Source organism: Sciurus carolinensis, chromosome 2 (assembly GCF_902686445.1).
Source record: "Sciurus carolinensis chromosome 2, mSciCar1.2, whole genome shotgun sequence".
NCBI classification, from domain to species: Eukaryota; Metazoa; Chordata; class Mammalia; order Rodentia; family Sciuridae; genus Sciurus; species Sciurus carolinensis.
In genome coordinates, this window is record NC_062214.1 from 28787844 (window position 1) to 28804563 (window position 16720).

The 16720-nt window shown below is 37.5% G+C and overlaps 1 protein-coding gene and 1 pseudogene across 2 annotated transcripts in view; one reads left to right on the forward strand and one right to left on the reverse strand.

The window, feature by feature from the left end:
• Dnaaf9 (dynein axonemal assembly factor 9) overlaps window positions 1-16720 on the reverse strand; it is a 152795-nt gene that overhangs the window by 84867 nt on the left and 51208 nt on the right. For both annotated transcript variants that reach the window (XM_047542050.1, XM_047542048.1), the window contains exons 8-9: window positions 7525-7623; window positions 1963-2018 (exon numbers count right to left, since the gene is read on the reverse strand). In XM_047542050.1, coding sequence (XP_047398006.1) covers window positions 1963-2018; window positions 7525-7623 — 155 coding nt within the window. The remainder of the gene's footprint in view (window positions 1-1962; window positions 2019-7524; window positions 7624-16720) is intronic.
• Window positions 12928-13886, forward strand: LOC124972652 (heterogeneous nuclear ribonucleoprotein A1-like; annotated as a pseudogene).

Genomic DNA, 16720 nt, shown 5'->3' on the forward strand with positions numbered 1-16720 from the left:
TACTTTTTGAGGAATCAGTTCCTTAAAAATTTGCTGTGTATAATGCAGTGATGGAGCAAAATTCCAGTTATATCCAACAGTATCATAATAGAAATACAGGTTTTAAAGTATGATAATCGTGATATTCAGACTAGACAGAAAATAGAGTAGTTATCAACTTCTGAGTAACTTTCAAGTGGAAAGGATAAGAGGAAGGTTGCAAATGTTTCATTACCTACCTACTCCTGTACCACCTGTCCATACTCTTCCTACCTCTCTGGATTCTACCCTTCTCCCACTTTGCACTCATTCCTCCTTCACTCTCATCAACCCCTCCTCAGTCATTTCATTCATAGAACTATTGTAAAAGTCACCAAATGACTTTCACATGTAGTATACTATTGCAAACCCAATGGATTTCTGCTTCCTCAACCACTAAATCCAAACAACCTCCTGAAAATCTTCCCATTTATTTATTTCTCTCCAACCACATGGTCACAAACCCTAGTCCCTGCTGCCATGGTTTCCTCCCTTAACAACTGCAACTTTTCCTGTTTCACTGCTTCCACCCTTGCCTTTCTATAACCTATTCTCCAAAAGCAATACTCCTTTTTTTTTTTTTTCTACTGGGAATTAAGCCCAAGGGGTTTTTACCACTGACCTACATCCCTAGTTCTTTTTATTTTGAGAAAGGGTCAAACTAAGTTTCTGAGGTTCTCAGTTGCTGAGATTGGCCTTGAACTTGGATCCTCTTGCCTCAGTCTCCTGAGCTGCTTGGATTACAAGAATGTGCCACTGCACCTGGTTGTGATATTAATCTTTTAGATGTGCAAAGCATTCACTGCCTGTTATTCTCAGAAGAGTCAAATTTCGCAAATGGCAAATAAGGGCTTGTATGATCTAGTCAATATCTTCAGTTCCACGTGAGGCAGGTCTCCTCCAACTCCCATATTCTAGGAAATTTCATGTTCTTTATGTCCCTTGTACTCTTGTTTCAGGACTTCTCATATTCTCCCTTCTCCCAATTATCTCTATTCATTGTTCACATCACCCCCAGAGGAGGCCAGGCTGTCCAGTTATGGTTTTCACAGTACCATCCATGTTCTTTTCTCTGTTATGGCACTAATCAGAGTTTACAATGATATATTTCTATGTGAGGTTATTTGATTAAGGTCCTATTTCTCCAGCATACCATGAACTGCATGAGGGCAGAGACCATATTTGGTTTATTTATTATCTCAACCATGTGCCTCTCTTCCTTGGCAAGTCATAGTAAATATTTTTGATGAGAGGGATATTTAAAAAGATGGTTTCCTTTATCCCCTACCCTTTCCTTAAAGTGCCCTTAATGTGTGTCATGTAAAAATTTTTTTGCATTTCCTCTTGAAAATACTACCTTAAGCTTCAGGTAAATGGGGCTTTGAAAAATAAACATGACTGATTTTTCTTCTGAAACTTAATTCAAGTTAAGTGACACTTCAGGCAGAAAAGGATGAGTCTGAATCCCCATGGGGTAGTTTGTTTTACTATTAAGAGTGGACTGGAACTGAGGGAAGCAGAAAGGAAAGATCTATCTTCTTTATCTATCAGAGGAAGCACTTCCTGTTGATCATGACAACATGTTCCTAAGGAAAACCTATGGAGCACTCCCAGCTCCCCTCTTCTTTGTGAGAAGACCCTTTTACTCCCTGCAAAACACTATTGCTCCCCTCTCCTGTGTCTAAATACTGTTTTCTCTTGTTTTCCTAAGCTAGGGATGGAATCAAAATTCCTTTTTTTAAGTTTTAGCAGACTATGATGTATTAAAAACTAGTTTACTATAAAATTCAGAAAAATAAAACATATATTTTTTTAAAAAAGCAGTGAAACCCACAAATTTACAGAGTACCCTGTGATGACTAAAGCCATGCTCCCCAAATTCACCTTGCTTATAAGTCTCATTTCTGCTATCACCATTCACACTTCTTCCCTTGAGGAACTTACCTATTTTCAGTTATATGGCTGGATATCATTCCATGACTGAAGTAACTTCTGAATGGCTAAAAAGAAGCCAACATTGTATATAAGAGCACAATTTTATAAAATAATCAGAAACCCCTCATACGTGTATGTATGTGTACACACACACACCACACACACACACACACACATTAGGAGAATAAGTAGAATGTGTGTGTGAGAAAGAAGTTTGTAGATTATTCTAAGAATATGGTTGGCAAAAAAAAAAAAAAAAAAAAAAAGAATATGGAAGGATATGTGTGAGGGAAAGCAACATTAATTTGGAGGACACATAGCAAAAAAAAAAAAAAAAGCAAAGAAAAAAGACAAAAGGCTGCAAAGTAAACAAAAACTAAAAAAAAAAATTCTTTTCAAAGTTATTGTTTTTAGTTGGGCACAGTGACACATGCCTGTAATCCCAGCAGCTCAGGAGGCTGAGGCAAGAGGATCTTGAGTTCAAACTCAGCCTCAGCAAAAGTGAGACACTAAGCAACTCAGTGAGACCCTATCTCTAAATAAAATACAAAATAGGGCTGGGGATGTGGCTCAGTGGACCAGTACCCCTGAGTTCAATCCCTGGTACCAAAAAAAAAAAAAAATTTATAGTTTTAACTATTGAAAGAAAACTGGACCAACCACCATCTATTGTCCAAATTGCTAATCTTGTAGGAATTTTTTCCCTTATGTTTAAAATGTTTTTTTCCTAAATTTCTAATACATGAATATGTATTAATTCTAACACTAATTTATATTTATTTAAAAAAATATTTTTAGATGATAGACCTTTATTTATTCATTTACTTATATGTGGTGCTGAGAATCAAACCCAGTGCCTCATGCATGCTAGGTAAGCACTCTACCACTAAGCCATAACCCCAGCCCCCAATATGTTAATTTAAAATCAGCAACAAGGGAGAATCCAAGGAACACAGAAGTATACTGACATAAGTTTCCTGGGAAACCAAAGAAACAATTCTCAGCTTTTGGATATACAGCATTAGGCTAAACACTAACCAAGTTAAAACACAGGGTCTAGCATCCAAAGGGTCCAAAATTTCAAACAACAATTACTAATCCCTCTAGAGAACACTTGTGGTTTTTTTTCCCAGTTATTTAAGTAGTGTAGGTTCATAGCAGAACACAATAAAAACCACCACTGTAATCTCTCAGAACTGTTAACATTTTGGTATATTTTCTTTGAATCTTTTTTTCCTTCTTTTTTTTTTTTGGGGGGGGGGAGGCAGCAGGGAGATACTGGGAATTGAACCCATGATCTTGTGCATGTCAGGCAAGTGTTTTACCACTGAGTCACAACCCCAGCCCTTTATATTTTTTTATTTTTATTTACTTATTTATTTTTGAGACAGGGTCTCACGAAGTTGCCCAGGGTGGCCTCAAGCTTGCAGTCCTTCCCATTTCAACCTCCTGAGTAGCTGGAATTAGAAGCATGTGCTGCCACACCTGGCCATTCAAATATTTTTTTCTATGACACATTCATAGACTTTATATGATTATAATTAAGTTTATTAAGTAGTCCTTTGTTCTTGGAAATTTATATTGTTACTAACTCTTCTATATCAAAAATAATAGTGTACTGAATAACCTGTAGCTCTGAATATTTCCTAAGACTGCTCTGTAAATAAAATTATACAACAAAAAGGCAGAACTACATTGCCAAATTGTTTTTCAATGAAGTTTTATTAATGTACGTCTTCGTTTACAATATCTAAGTGTGCTTATTTCTGGGTCTCATCATCAACACTGCCTAAGGAATGGTTTAAATAGATTTGCCACAGTGATCAATGCCACAATGATCACTACATTTTATTTTATATCTCTTTGATTTTGTGTGTGTGAGTGTGTGTGTGCGTGTGTTACCGGGAATTGAACTCAGGGCACTTAATCACTGAGCCACATCCCCAGCCCCTTTTTGTATTTTATTTAGAGAGTTGCTTAGGGCCTCCTAAGTTGCTGAGGCTGCCTTTGAACTCTGGATCCTCCTGCCTAAGCCTCCCAAGCCGCTGCGATTTCAGGCATCCCTTTGATTTTTAATGAAGTAGAATATTTTGGATATGTCCAGTGGCCACTTGAATTTCTCTTCGTTAGTTGCTTATTTTATATATTCTTTGGAAATTTATCAATTAAAGTTTTGGCATTTGTGTTGCTGATTTATAACAATACTTTTAAAATAATAATTGTTGAAATTTATTATGGGCTTACCATGTGAACTGTGAAAGGCACTTAGATTACTTACTTCTAAGTAATCTAAATAACAACCTATGAGGTTCATGCTATCATCATCCCCTCTCTACAGATGAGTTGACTAAGACACAAAAAGTTAATTGATTTGGCCAAGACCACAGAGCTAGTGAATTACATAGTTGGGATTTTAACTAAGTAATCATTTGGAAAAAAAGATAAAATTAGATCTGTATCTCATGCCATACGTAACAAAAATCCCTTGTGGATTAGGAATCTAAATGTAAAACATTAAACCATGCAAGTACTAGATGGTGAATTACCCTTTAAATTTCAATTAAAGACTTTTTCTGATGGAGACTGCAATAAAATTCCTTGCATATATGAGTTGTCAATATTACCCAACTACTATGTATAACTATAATGCTCTAATTCTCTGTACAATGACTCAAAATTTAGATGATAAAAGGTTGATAAATTTACATAAAAACAGTTTCCATGGCAAAACAAAATCATAAGTAAAGCAAGTGTGATTAACATGGAAGAAATATTTGGAGTATATATAAATAACTCTTTAAAACTAAGGGACAAAAGACCTAAAAACCTGTGTTCTTGTGCTGGTGATATAGCCCATCACGTAGAGTGCCTGCCTCTCAAACTCGAGACCTGGGTTCGAGTCCCCAGCACTGGTAGATTGTGGAAATTCCAAACAAACAAAAACCTATGTTCTTAGCAAAAAACAAACAAACAAACAAACAAAGAAAACTGTGCTCTTTTGTTTAGTCAATACTGTACCAGGACTGGGGGCATAGCTTAGTGATAGAACACTTGCCATCATGTGCAAGGTCCTGAGTTCAATCCCTAGTACAGGAAAAAAATTGCATCACTATTAAATTGGGAAAAAGACATAAAACAAAACATAAATGACTCTAAACGTGTAAAAGATGTTCAAACTTACAGAGAAACCTAAACTAAAACAATTCTGAGATACTGTTTCTCATCTATGAGACTGTGTAAACAATTTGTGTGGGGGGGGTGGGTACAGGAATTGAACCCAGGGCTTCACACACATTATGCAAGTGCTCTACCACTAAGCCACATCCCCAGCCTGGGACTGTGAAGATTTTAAAACTATGACCATATATTCTATCGGTGAGACTGTGGAGCAACAGGCACTCTCATATACTGCTGGGAATGAAAACTGGTATAATCCTTCTAAAGGGGGATTTGGCAATAGCTAACATAACTACGTATGTACTTCCCTTTTGACCCAGCAATCCCATTCCTAGGTGTGTGTGTGTGTGTGTGTGTGTGTGTGTGTGTATCTATATACCACTATGGAAATAGATAAGCATGCAGTTATTTACTATGACACTGTTTGCAATGGCAAAAACTACCTAAATATGCATACATAAGAGAGTACCTGAATAAATTAAAATTCATTTACAAAATGGAGTATTGTAAATTGTAGCAAAGAATGAGGAAGGTCTCAACAAACTGATTTAGAAAGAGTTCCAAGATACTGTTAAATGAAAAAAAGCAAAGTAGAAACGACTCTATGCTACTCTTCAATGAAAGAAAGATTAAATAAGAAAATACACACATATCTGTTCATTTGTGCACATGAAACAGAAGAGATAAATCAGAAACTAAAGAGATTTGTTATGTGTTGTTAATGAAATAGATAGGAAATGGGTGGGGAGAATAAAGCAGGGGAAGGAGGGCAGGATAGTAGGAAATAAAAGTGACGCTTTTTTTTTTTTTTTTGGCAGTGCTAGGGATTGAACCAGCAGGGCCTTACACATGCTAGGCAAACACTCTACTACTGAGCTATGTTCCCAAGTCTAGAGAGTGACACTTCTGAGTATGACTTTTTGAGTATCTCTCATTCTTAGGACCATGTTAATGAGAGAGAGAAAAGAATGCAAAAAAATGAAAAGGGCACCATTGAAATATATGACAATTTTTTAGGTCTAATTTCGGAGTAACTGGAAAGGAGAGAGGTGGAAAGCAGAAAAATGTTTGAACAAATAATATACAAAAATTAGCAAACTTGCCAAAAACTATAAATCCGCCAAACTAAGCTCAAGAAAACCTACACACGAGAAATATGAAGAAAATTGCAAGGCATATCATAATCTAATTATTCAAAATCAGTAATAAAATCTTCAAAGCTGTTAGAGGTAAAAAAGACCTGCCATGTACAGAGAAACAAAGATTAGAATGAAAGACTGCTCAGTAACAAAGTGAGTGAGAGACAGTGGATCAATATCTTTTGAATACTGAAAGGAAAAAACTGTCAACGAGAGGTGTGGTTCAGTGGCAAAGTGCTTACCTAGCATGTGTGTAGCCCTGGGTTCAAACCCCAGCACCATAAAAAACAAAAACAAACAAACAAACAAAAAAAACTTCAGCTCAGGAGAAGGAGAAGGAATTGTTCTGGATCACAGGAGAACTTAGTCCTGGTGGTACGAGCCCAAGGTAGACTCAAGACAAGCTCAGGAGAGTTGTTTCTCTTTTTTTTTTAATATTAATTTTTTATTTGTTCTTTTTTGTTATACATGACAGTAGAATGTATTTGACATCTCATATATACATGGAATATAACTTCCCATTTTTGTGATTGTATATGATGAGGAGTTACATTGGTTGTACATTCATATATGAACATAGGAAATTTATGTCTGATTCATTCTACTGTTTTTCCCACTCCCATCCCCCCTCCCTTCTTCCTACTCTGCCCTATCCAATTCAGGAGAACTCTTCTAATCCTTGTTGACTAATTTCTGTGACACACACCAAAAAAAGCAGTTTTTTGTCCTATATGTTTTGGTTCTCAATCTAGGTACTTCAGTTTACTCATGGAGTGGGTTTTAGTCTGAAGCTGGTAACGTCTTACTTTTGTTATTTGCTTTAAAAAGACAGTTTGGTGTTCATGACCTGGTGGTTCAATTGTCAAACACACATGTGAAGAATTATTAACTAGTATCCAACAGAATTTCTGGCTGACAGAGGTACCACATGCTGAAAAGTAAATAGCCATCTAGTAGAGAACCTGGCACAGGAAAAAAGACGACCCCATCCACCCCCTTCTGCAGTGCTGGAGATTGGAACTCAATGCCTTGCGCATGCTCAGCAAATGCTCTGCCACTGAGCTACACCAATAGCCCCAAACACATTTTTAAATAGGGATTGGCATGGGGGGGTGAATTTCTTTACAGCATACAACACAGTTCAAGGAAATGACAACCAAACAATTTAGGATTGATAGTGTATTTTGGAAAAGAACTTAATAAAAACAATAAGTAATCAATTTTTTCTTCTCATGGACCCTTCCCTTAAACATACCTCGCCAGCCTGAGATTCTGAAAGTTCTAGCAGGAAAGGAATTTCTGTGTCAAAATTAGCAAAGAAGCTAGTCCACTGATGTTCAAAAGCCACCAAATCCTAGGGAGAAAATGAAACAGATATTATCATAAAACAGAGGTACTTTAGAAAACCAGAGTCATGAAACTGCCATGGATCTCAAAACACCAGACTGTTTACAAATATTGATTAAAAAGTTGTAGCACACTACTGATAGATGCTGCTACATAGACAAACCTTAAAAACATGTGCCAAGTGAAAAAAGTCAGACGTAAAATACCACCAGGAATGTAGTCCATTTATATGAAATATCCAGATGCAAAAGACCACCAAGAACATGGTCCATTCGTATGAAATATAGAGCTAGAACACAGATTAGTAGTGTCCTATGGCTGGGAGTGGGGATGGAGAATGACTGTAAGTGGGCATATGGTAGATCTCAAAGAATATTGTGAGATATTCCTGAGATATTGTAAGATGGCTGAGGCCCTGAGAAACTTGCCTACCAGTCTTCTGTCTGATATTAGGTTCACTGGGGATGAATAAAGAGTTAAATGTCAGCTGTTTTCTCTGTAGCATTTTAAGTTCAATGGAAACATCATTAAGTACCCATCTATAACTTACCTTAAATTTTTGTCTTATAAATAAAACAATGACATGTAGAGCTCTTAGTTTACAAAAGCATGTTTTAAACCATGATCTTCTTCAAAGTACAAAATCCTTGTGACTTGATTATTATGATTTCCCCTGCAGAGTTGTGGAAACTGAGTCTCAATGCTTTAAACAACTTATCTGAGGCCAGGTGGTGACTGAATGAACTGGAATTTAACACAGATCTGTTCTTTCATTCTAAGTTCCATTTTCCCTCTTTAATTCACTTCCAAAAGGTTAATTTTTAAAGATAGTAATGACCCTTGAGCATATTAATTTATCAGCCTTTACTACAGGAAAGAACTTATTTATGAGGCACCTAAATGAATGTGCTATGTCCAAGTGCCAAAAGGGTCACATCATAAAGCTTGTTCAAGTACAAATTAGCTGACCTTAGTTATAAGTTCAGGGAGCCAGGAATGACACAGAGCCCTCTTCTCCTTCAAACACCCTTCTGAGTGGTCGTGTGAGTACTGAAGAACTCTGTATCCTTCCTGGTTGACTCCTTTACACTCAGCTTCCATTCCATTCCATTCGCTTTTCAGTCTCTTCTTTGAACTCATTCTTGTTCCCAACCACCACATGCTGGGTTTTGCTATTATCTTTTCGTTAAGGAATCACCAGCTAACAAGAACAAGTCAGCTATGAGTTGCTTAAGATAATCCTCAAGTAATACCTTTGCCCTTATTTTGAAGTTGCTAATAATTTGTACTCTAACTGTATAGTTGTCTTCACTGTCTACCTTATACATATGTCAGGCACCAGTCTAACACCTTGCTCTCAGTAGGCATTCTGTTTACTACACCAAAACCTGTAGTCTAGATCTTTGTTCTCCTTCATTCCAGTAGAGGATGCACTGATGGGCTCTATGCTAGTCATGCACTGATTCTCTACTACATGAAATAAAATGGACCTCTGCTGGGAATACTTACTATAAACAACAGTCTTACTAACGGCTTCTCTACTTGCAGCCCAGACTTTTTATATACACATACTTCTATGTGCATATATGTATGTGTACATATATATGTACATATATACACACACATATATAGATGTATGTATATGTGTATATGACACATATATAAATTTCAGTAATCATTTAGGTGAAAATGTTATTATTTTCTGAATGTTTTCTATAGAATATAGGATAAAATAAGTCAGGCATACATGTACATGTCTATGTATATGTGTATTCATATACAATCAATATACCATAAAGATGTTCTGGTTAATGAGGGACCACATACATGATAGTATATATAGCTTAGATGAGTAAAAGACTATACCATCAAGGTTTGTGTAAATTTATGATGTTTGCACAATAAAATTGTCCAATGATACACTTCTCAGAATGACTCCATGTTGTTAAGTGACACATGACTATACACACACACACACACACACACACCCTACATGAGAGAGAGAATTTCCTAGTTCTGTGCACTGAAGAGATCTAGAAACAATGACCAAAACAGCAGCAATGACCATTCCTAGCACTTAAGATTGTGATGCTGAAATACTATTTACAATTAAAAAAAACCAGAACTTAATAGAGAAAAGACTAATTCCAGGTCTGGAACAGGAAATGTATAAAATTTGTGCCTGGAACATCTTATCATACTTATCAACTACTACTCATCATAGTAGCTGGCAAGGAAGTTATCAAGGACTATTAGTATTGTGTTAAAAGAACATATGAACCAGCCCAAAGGAAGTTCAATACCCAAAGATGGAATAATGTGAGCATCACTAAAGATGGTATCTGCAATGAATGTAACTGTGTCAAATATGTTTAAATCTAGGACTTCAAAATTATATATTATAATTTATTATATATATTATAATATATATTATATATTTTAAAAAGTTAATTGGTTATTTTTGAAGAACGGTTAAGGAACCAACTTTATTTTGAAAACTGGTAGGTTCAGACATTTGTCCTGCTTGTCCTATATGAACTTTACCACTATTTATTGCAAACTGAACATTTCTCTTTAGAATATGAATGGAAAAGGAATTATGGAATTGAAGTATCACCAATGTACAATGGTAAACTAGGGATCTAAGTATTGCGCAGCAATGGTGTTTCACCAAACAAAAAGAGTATCAATTAAACCTTATATGCTTTTTGCTAAAGAACCCATCAGTTATGGTGGAGCACACCTGTAATTTTAGTGGCTCAGGAGGCTGAGGCAGGAGAATTGCAAGTTCAAAAAGCCAGCCCCAGCAACTCAGTGAGGCCCTAAGCAACTTAGTGAGACCCTGTCTTAAAATAAAAAATAAAAAGGGTTGGGGATGTGGCTGAGCGGTAAAGTGCCTCTGAATTCAATCCTCCAAGCCTGCCCTCCAAAAGAATACAACACCCTCCAGGAAGAAGTCTTTCCTTCAAATATCAATTCTGATATTGATTAAACCTCTAGATTCAATGACTAATTATCAGGAAATACAAAGAGGAAAATTTTAAATACATTATGGAAATGATATCAACAGAATCCCAACTGAGGGCAACTAGAAGACTAATGGAAGACTAATGCTTCTTCAACAAATAGAGAGCAAGTTGGTAGGAAGAACAAAGATATGGAGGAAGAACCTATAGATTAAAAGAAACCTAAAACATGCCCCCACAAACACACACACACACACACAAACACACACACACACACACACACTCTACAGGCAGGCAGTTCTACACTATGTGTTAATGGAAGCAAACTGGATGATAAATCAACCAGGAAAAATGAGGAGGTGATTACCAAAGAATTCATGATAGTGAATTCTTGGGCAGGGAGGAAAGAGGTAATGCGTTTGGCAAAAAGCATTTAAATTACTTCTGCTGTGGCCAGCAAGGTTCAGTTGTTTTGCTTTATAATTCATTAGGTTATCCATTAGTTTTATTCTGTTTTCTAAGTCTGTGTTCTTATTTTTAGTTTACTTGTTAATTATTATTTTTTGCACTACTAGGGACTGAACCCAAGGTCTTACACATGTTAGGCAAGTGCTCTCTTACTTCCCGCCCTTTCTTTCTATCTATCTATCTATCTATTTATTTATTTATTTATTTTGTGGTGCTGGGGATTGAACCCAGGGTCTTGTGCTTGCAAGGCAAGCACTCTACCAACTGAGCCATCTCCCCAGCCCATTTTTTATTTTGATATAGGGTCTCACTAAATTGCCTAAGATGGCCTCAAATTTGGCAATCCTCCTGCCTCAGCCTCCTGAGTAGCTGGATTACAAGCGTGCACTACAGCGCCCAGTGAGTCTTTGTTATTTTAATACTAAAATATCTTGAAAAACAAATGCACAAGCAATATTTGTTCACTACAGAAAACCCAGAAAATATAGAATAAAAATAATTGTTAGCATTTTTAGAAATATTCTTTCATCCTATTTATATATGTATATATTTGTTTGCTTGCGATATTGAGGACAAAACCCAGGACCTTAATAGGCTGGGAAAGCACTCTACCACTGAGCTACAGCCTCAGTCTTATATATATATATATATGTATTTCATATATACAAATATGCATGTAACTGATAATCTGTCATTGTCTAGGTCACACTTCCTTCTCATACATACTACCTATATGCCTTGTCTCAGTAAATCGGTCTTTCAGGGTTTAGGTTCCTGACCCCCTGCTACTGCATCCAGTCAGTACTCTGGATCCTGGGTTCAGGTAAGTCTTCCCACTTGGGCAAGGGTTAGCTCCCACATATCTTCATGGAGTCTGAAGAAAAGTACATTCCCTACTCTTTCAACTGACACTTGAACCAAAGACCTTTAATGACTGTCTGACTCCTCTGGTTCCAGATCCACTCCCCATCTCTTGCTGACCACCACCACAATCTAGCACTGGAATTATGTTTCAATACAGAAAGATGTGCTGAAACCTCTGCTCCCCTCTTTTTGCCTGTGTGACCTTGGATAGGAACTGCAGTAGTCTAAAATACCTTATTGTACATAACTACTTCCTACATACAGAGATGTTATAAATATTAAAGGAATTAAATGAAATAATCTATATAAAGCACTTATTACGACACCTTGTTCGTGGTCTTCGATACTTGCAAATTTCTCTGCCTCTGCAGTAGGCAAGCACAAGACTAGCTATGAGAACATCTGAGCCTCCACCTAATCCTCCTGACATTTGTCAGACACCACAATGTACATCACTCGTCTGCAGAAAGCTATGCCTGAGATTGCCCATCTCAGCATGTGTCTGACTCTGTACAATCTTTTCAGTTACACCAGAAGCTACACTTGTGAGACTTAAAAACACAAAAGGAACAAACATAGTTATTAGTTATTAAAATACACCATTTTGTTTTCCAAATGTGTTCATAAACAGACCCTGAAGGTACATTTCATTTTAAGGGCCTACCCTAGTGACACCATCTTGGTTTGGGACTATGACAGGAAGCAGAGTTACACCATTGAATGGTGGCCATTCTCTGGCTATCTTCAAGGTAAAAAACATTGTATGCTTCAGGGTTACACAGAAGAATACAGGCACTTTGTTCCCAAAAATCACCCTGAAGGAGATGGCTATGTCAGTAGTAATTACAGAACGAGACCATATTATTAAATACTGTTTTCAGCTCCATGTTATGCGTGAAATGGAAGATGTCATGAATTCTCATACTAAAAAGAACTAGCAGTGTATACGAAATGGTCTTTTCTATGGACACCGCTAAGAAAGCATCGTTAAAGTCTCTGTTCCTGCTGCCATCATGTCTAAATCAGAGTCCCCTAAAGAGCCCGAACAGCTGCAGAAGCTATTCATCGGAGGGCTGAGCTTTGCAACGACGAGATGGGAGTCTAAGAAGTCATTTTGAGCAATGGGGAACACTCACGGACTGTGTGGTAATGAGAGACCCAAACACCAAGTGCTCCAGGGGCTTTGGGTTTGTCACTTATGCCACTGTGGAGGAAGTGAATGCAGTCATGAATGCAAGACACACAAGGTGGATGGAAGAGTTGTGGAACCAAAGAGAGCTGTCTCAAGAGAAGATTCTCAAAGACACGGGCCCACTTAACTGTGAAAAAGATCTTTGTAGGTGGCATTAAAGAGGACACTGAAGAACATCACCTATGAGATTATTTTGAACAGCACGGGAAAACTGAAGTTCTCGAAATCATGACTGAGAGAGGCAGTGGAAAGAAGAGGGGCTTTGCTTTCTTAACTTTTGACGACCATGACTCTGTGGATAAGACTGTCATTCAGAAATACCATCGTGTGAATGGCCACAGCTGTGAAGTGAGGAAAGCACTGTCAAAGCAAGAGACAGCTAGTGCTTCATCTAGTCAAAGAGGTCGAAGTGGTTCTGGAAACTTTGTTGGTGGCTGTGGAAGTGGTTTGGGTGGAAATGACAATTTTGGTGGTGGAAGAAACTTCAGTGGTCATGGGGGCTTTGGTGGCAGCCGTGGTGGTGGTGGATATGGTGGCAGCAGGGATGGATACAATGGATTTGGTAATGAAGGAAGGAATTTTGGAGGAGGTGGAAGTTAAAATGATTTTGGCAATTACAACAATCAGTCATCAAATTTTGGACCCACGAAGGGTGGAAACTTTGGAGGCAAAAGCTCCGGACCATACGGTGGTGGAGGCCAAAACTTTGCCAAATCACGAAACCACGGTGGCTATGGCAGTTCCAGCAGCAGCAGTAGCTCTGGCAGTGGCAGGTTTTAATACTGCCAGGAAACAAAGCTTAGCAGGACAGAAGAGCCAGAGAAGTGACAGGGAAGCTACAGGTTACAACAGATTTGTGAACTCAAGCACAGTGGTGGCAGGGCCTCGCTGCTACAAAGAAAACAAGGTTTAGACAATACTCATGTGTATGGGCAAAAAAACTCGAGGACTGTAATTGTGACTAATTGTATAACAGGTTATTTTAGTTTCTGTTCTGTGGAAAGTGTAAAGCATTCCAACAAAGGGTTTTAATGTAGACTTTTTTTTTTTTTTGCACCCATGCTGTTGATTGCTAAATGTAATAGTCTGATCATGATGCTGAATAAATGTGTCTTTTTTTTTTTTTATGAGTGCGGGGATCGAACCCAGGGCCTTGCAAGGCAAGCACTCTACCGACTGAGCTATCTCCCCAGCCCAAATGTGTCTTTTTATAAAAAAAATTTTTTTCTATATATTGTCTCTTTTTTTTTTAATTGTAAACAAATGGAATATATGTTGTTTCTCTGTTTGTACATGGCATAAAGGCATACCATTTGTGTAATCATACATATACATAGGGTAATGTTGTTTGATTCATTGTTATTTTTTCCCTTCCCCCCACCCCTCTTTTCCCTCTATACAGTCCTTCCTACCTCCATTCTTGCCCCCCTCCCCAACCCTAACTCTAACCCTAACACTAACCCCTCCCACTCCCCATTATGTGTCATCATCCACTTATTAGCGATATCATTCATCCTTTGTTTTTTTGAGATTGGCTTATCTCACTTAGCATAATATTCTCCAATTTCATCCATTTGTCTGCAAATGCCATAATTTTATCATTCTTTATGGCTGAGTAATATTCCATTGTATATATATATACCACAGTTTCTTTATCCATTCATCAATTGAAGGGCATCTAGGTTGGTTCCACAGTCTGGCGATTGTGAATTGAGCAGCTATGAACATTGATGTGGCTGTATCTCTGTAGTATGATTTTAAGTCCTTTGGGTACAGGCCAAGGAGTGGGATAGCTGGGTCAAATGGTGGGTCCATTCCAAGTTTTTTAAGGAATCACCACACTGCTTTCCAGAGTGGCTGCACTAATTTGCAGCCCCACCAGCAATGTATGAGTGTACCTTTTTCCCCACATCCTCTCCAACACCTATTGTTGCTTGTATTCTTGATAATCACCATTCTAATTGGGGTGAGATGGAATCTTAGTGTAGTTTTCATTTGCATTTCTCTTATTACTAAAGATGGTGAACATTTTTCATATGTTTGTTGACTGCTTGTAGATCTTCTTCTGTGAAGCATCTGTTCATATCCTTAGCCCATTTGTTGATTGGGTTATTTGTATTCTTGGTGTAGAGTTTTTGAGTTCTTTATATATTCTGGAAATTAGTGCTCTATCTGAAGTATGAGTGGCAAAGATATTCTCCCACTCTGTAGACTCTCTCTTCACATTGCTGATAGTTTCCTTTGCTGAGAGAAAGCTATTTAGTTTGAATCTATCCCAATTATTGATTCTTGCTTTTATTTCTTGTGCTATGGGAGTCCTGTTAAGGAAGTCTGATCCTAAGCCAACAAGTTGAAGATTTGAACCTACTTTTTCTTCTATAAGATGCAGGGTCTCTGGTCTGATTTCAAGGTCATTGATCCATTGTGAGTTGATTTTTGTGCAGGGTGAGAGATAGGGGTTTAGTTTCATTCTGTTGCATATGGATTTCCAGTTTTCCCAGCACCATTTGTTGAAGAGGCTATCTTTTCTCCATTGCATCTTTTTGGCACCTTTGTCTAGTATGAGAAAATTGTATTTCTTTGGGTTTGTGTCCGTGTCCTCTATTCTGTACCATTGATCTACCTGTCTATTTTGGTGCCAATACCATGCCGTTTTTGTTACTATTGCTTTGTAGTATAGTTGAAGTTCTGGTATTGCGATACCCCTTGTTTCATTCTTCCTGATAAGGATTACTTTAGCTATTCTGGGTTTCTTATTCTTCCAGGTGAATTTCATGATTGCTTGCTCTATTTCTGGAAGGTATGTCATTGGGATTTTAATTGGAATTGCATTGAATCTGTGTAGCACTTTTGGTAGTATGGCCATTTTGACAATATTAATTCTGCCTATCCAAGAACATGGGAGGTCTTTCCATCTTCTAAGGTCTTCCTTAATTTCTTTCTCCAATGTTTTGTAGTTTTCATTGTAGAGATCCTTTACTTCTTTGGCTAGATTGATTCCCTAGTATTTTTTTTTTTTTTTGAGGCTATTGCAGATGGAGTTGTTTTCTTCATTTCCCTTTCAGATGTTTCGTCGCTTGTGTATAAAAATGCTTTAGATTTATGCGTGTTGATTTTATAGCCTGCTATTTTGCTGAATTCATTGATGAGGCCTAGAAGTTTTTGGAGGAGGTTTTTGGGTCCTCTAAATATAGAATCATGTCATCAGCAAATAGTGACAGCTTAAGTTCCTCTTTTCCTATTCGTATCCATTTAATTTCTGTAGCCTGTCTAATTGTTCTGGTTAGAGTTTCAAGGATAATGTTAAATAGAAGTGGTGAAAGAGGACATCCCTGTCTTGTTCCCTTTTTTTTTTTAATTGTAAACAAATGGGATACATGTTGTTTCTCTGTTTGTACATGGCGTAAAGGCATACCATTTGTGTAATCATAAACCCACATAGGGCAATGTTGTTTGATTCATTCTGCCATTTTTTTCCCTTCTCCCCCACCCCTCCCACCCCTCCCCTCCCTCTATACAGTCCTTCCTTCCTCCATTCCTGCCCCCCTCCCTAATCCCAACTCCAACCACAACACTAATCCCTCCCACCCCCCATTATGTGTCATCATCCACTT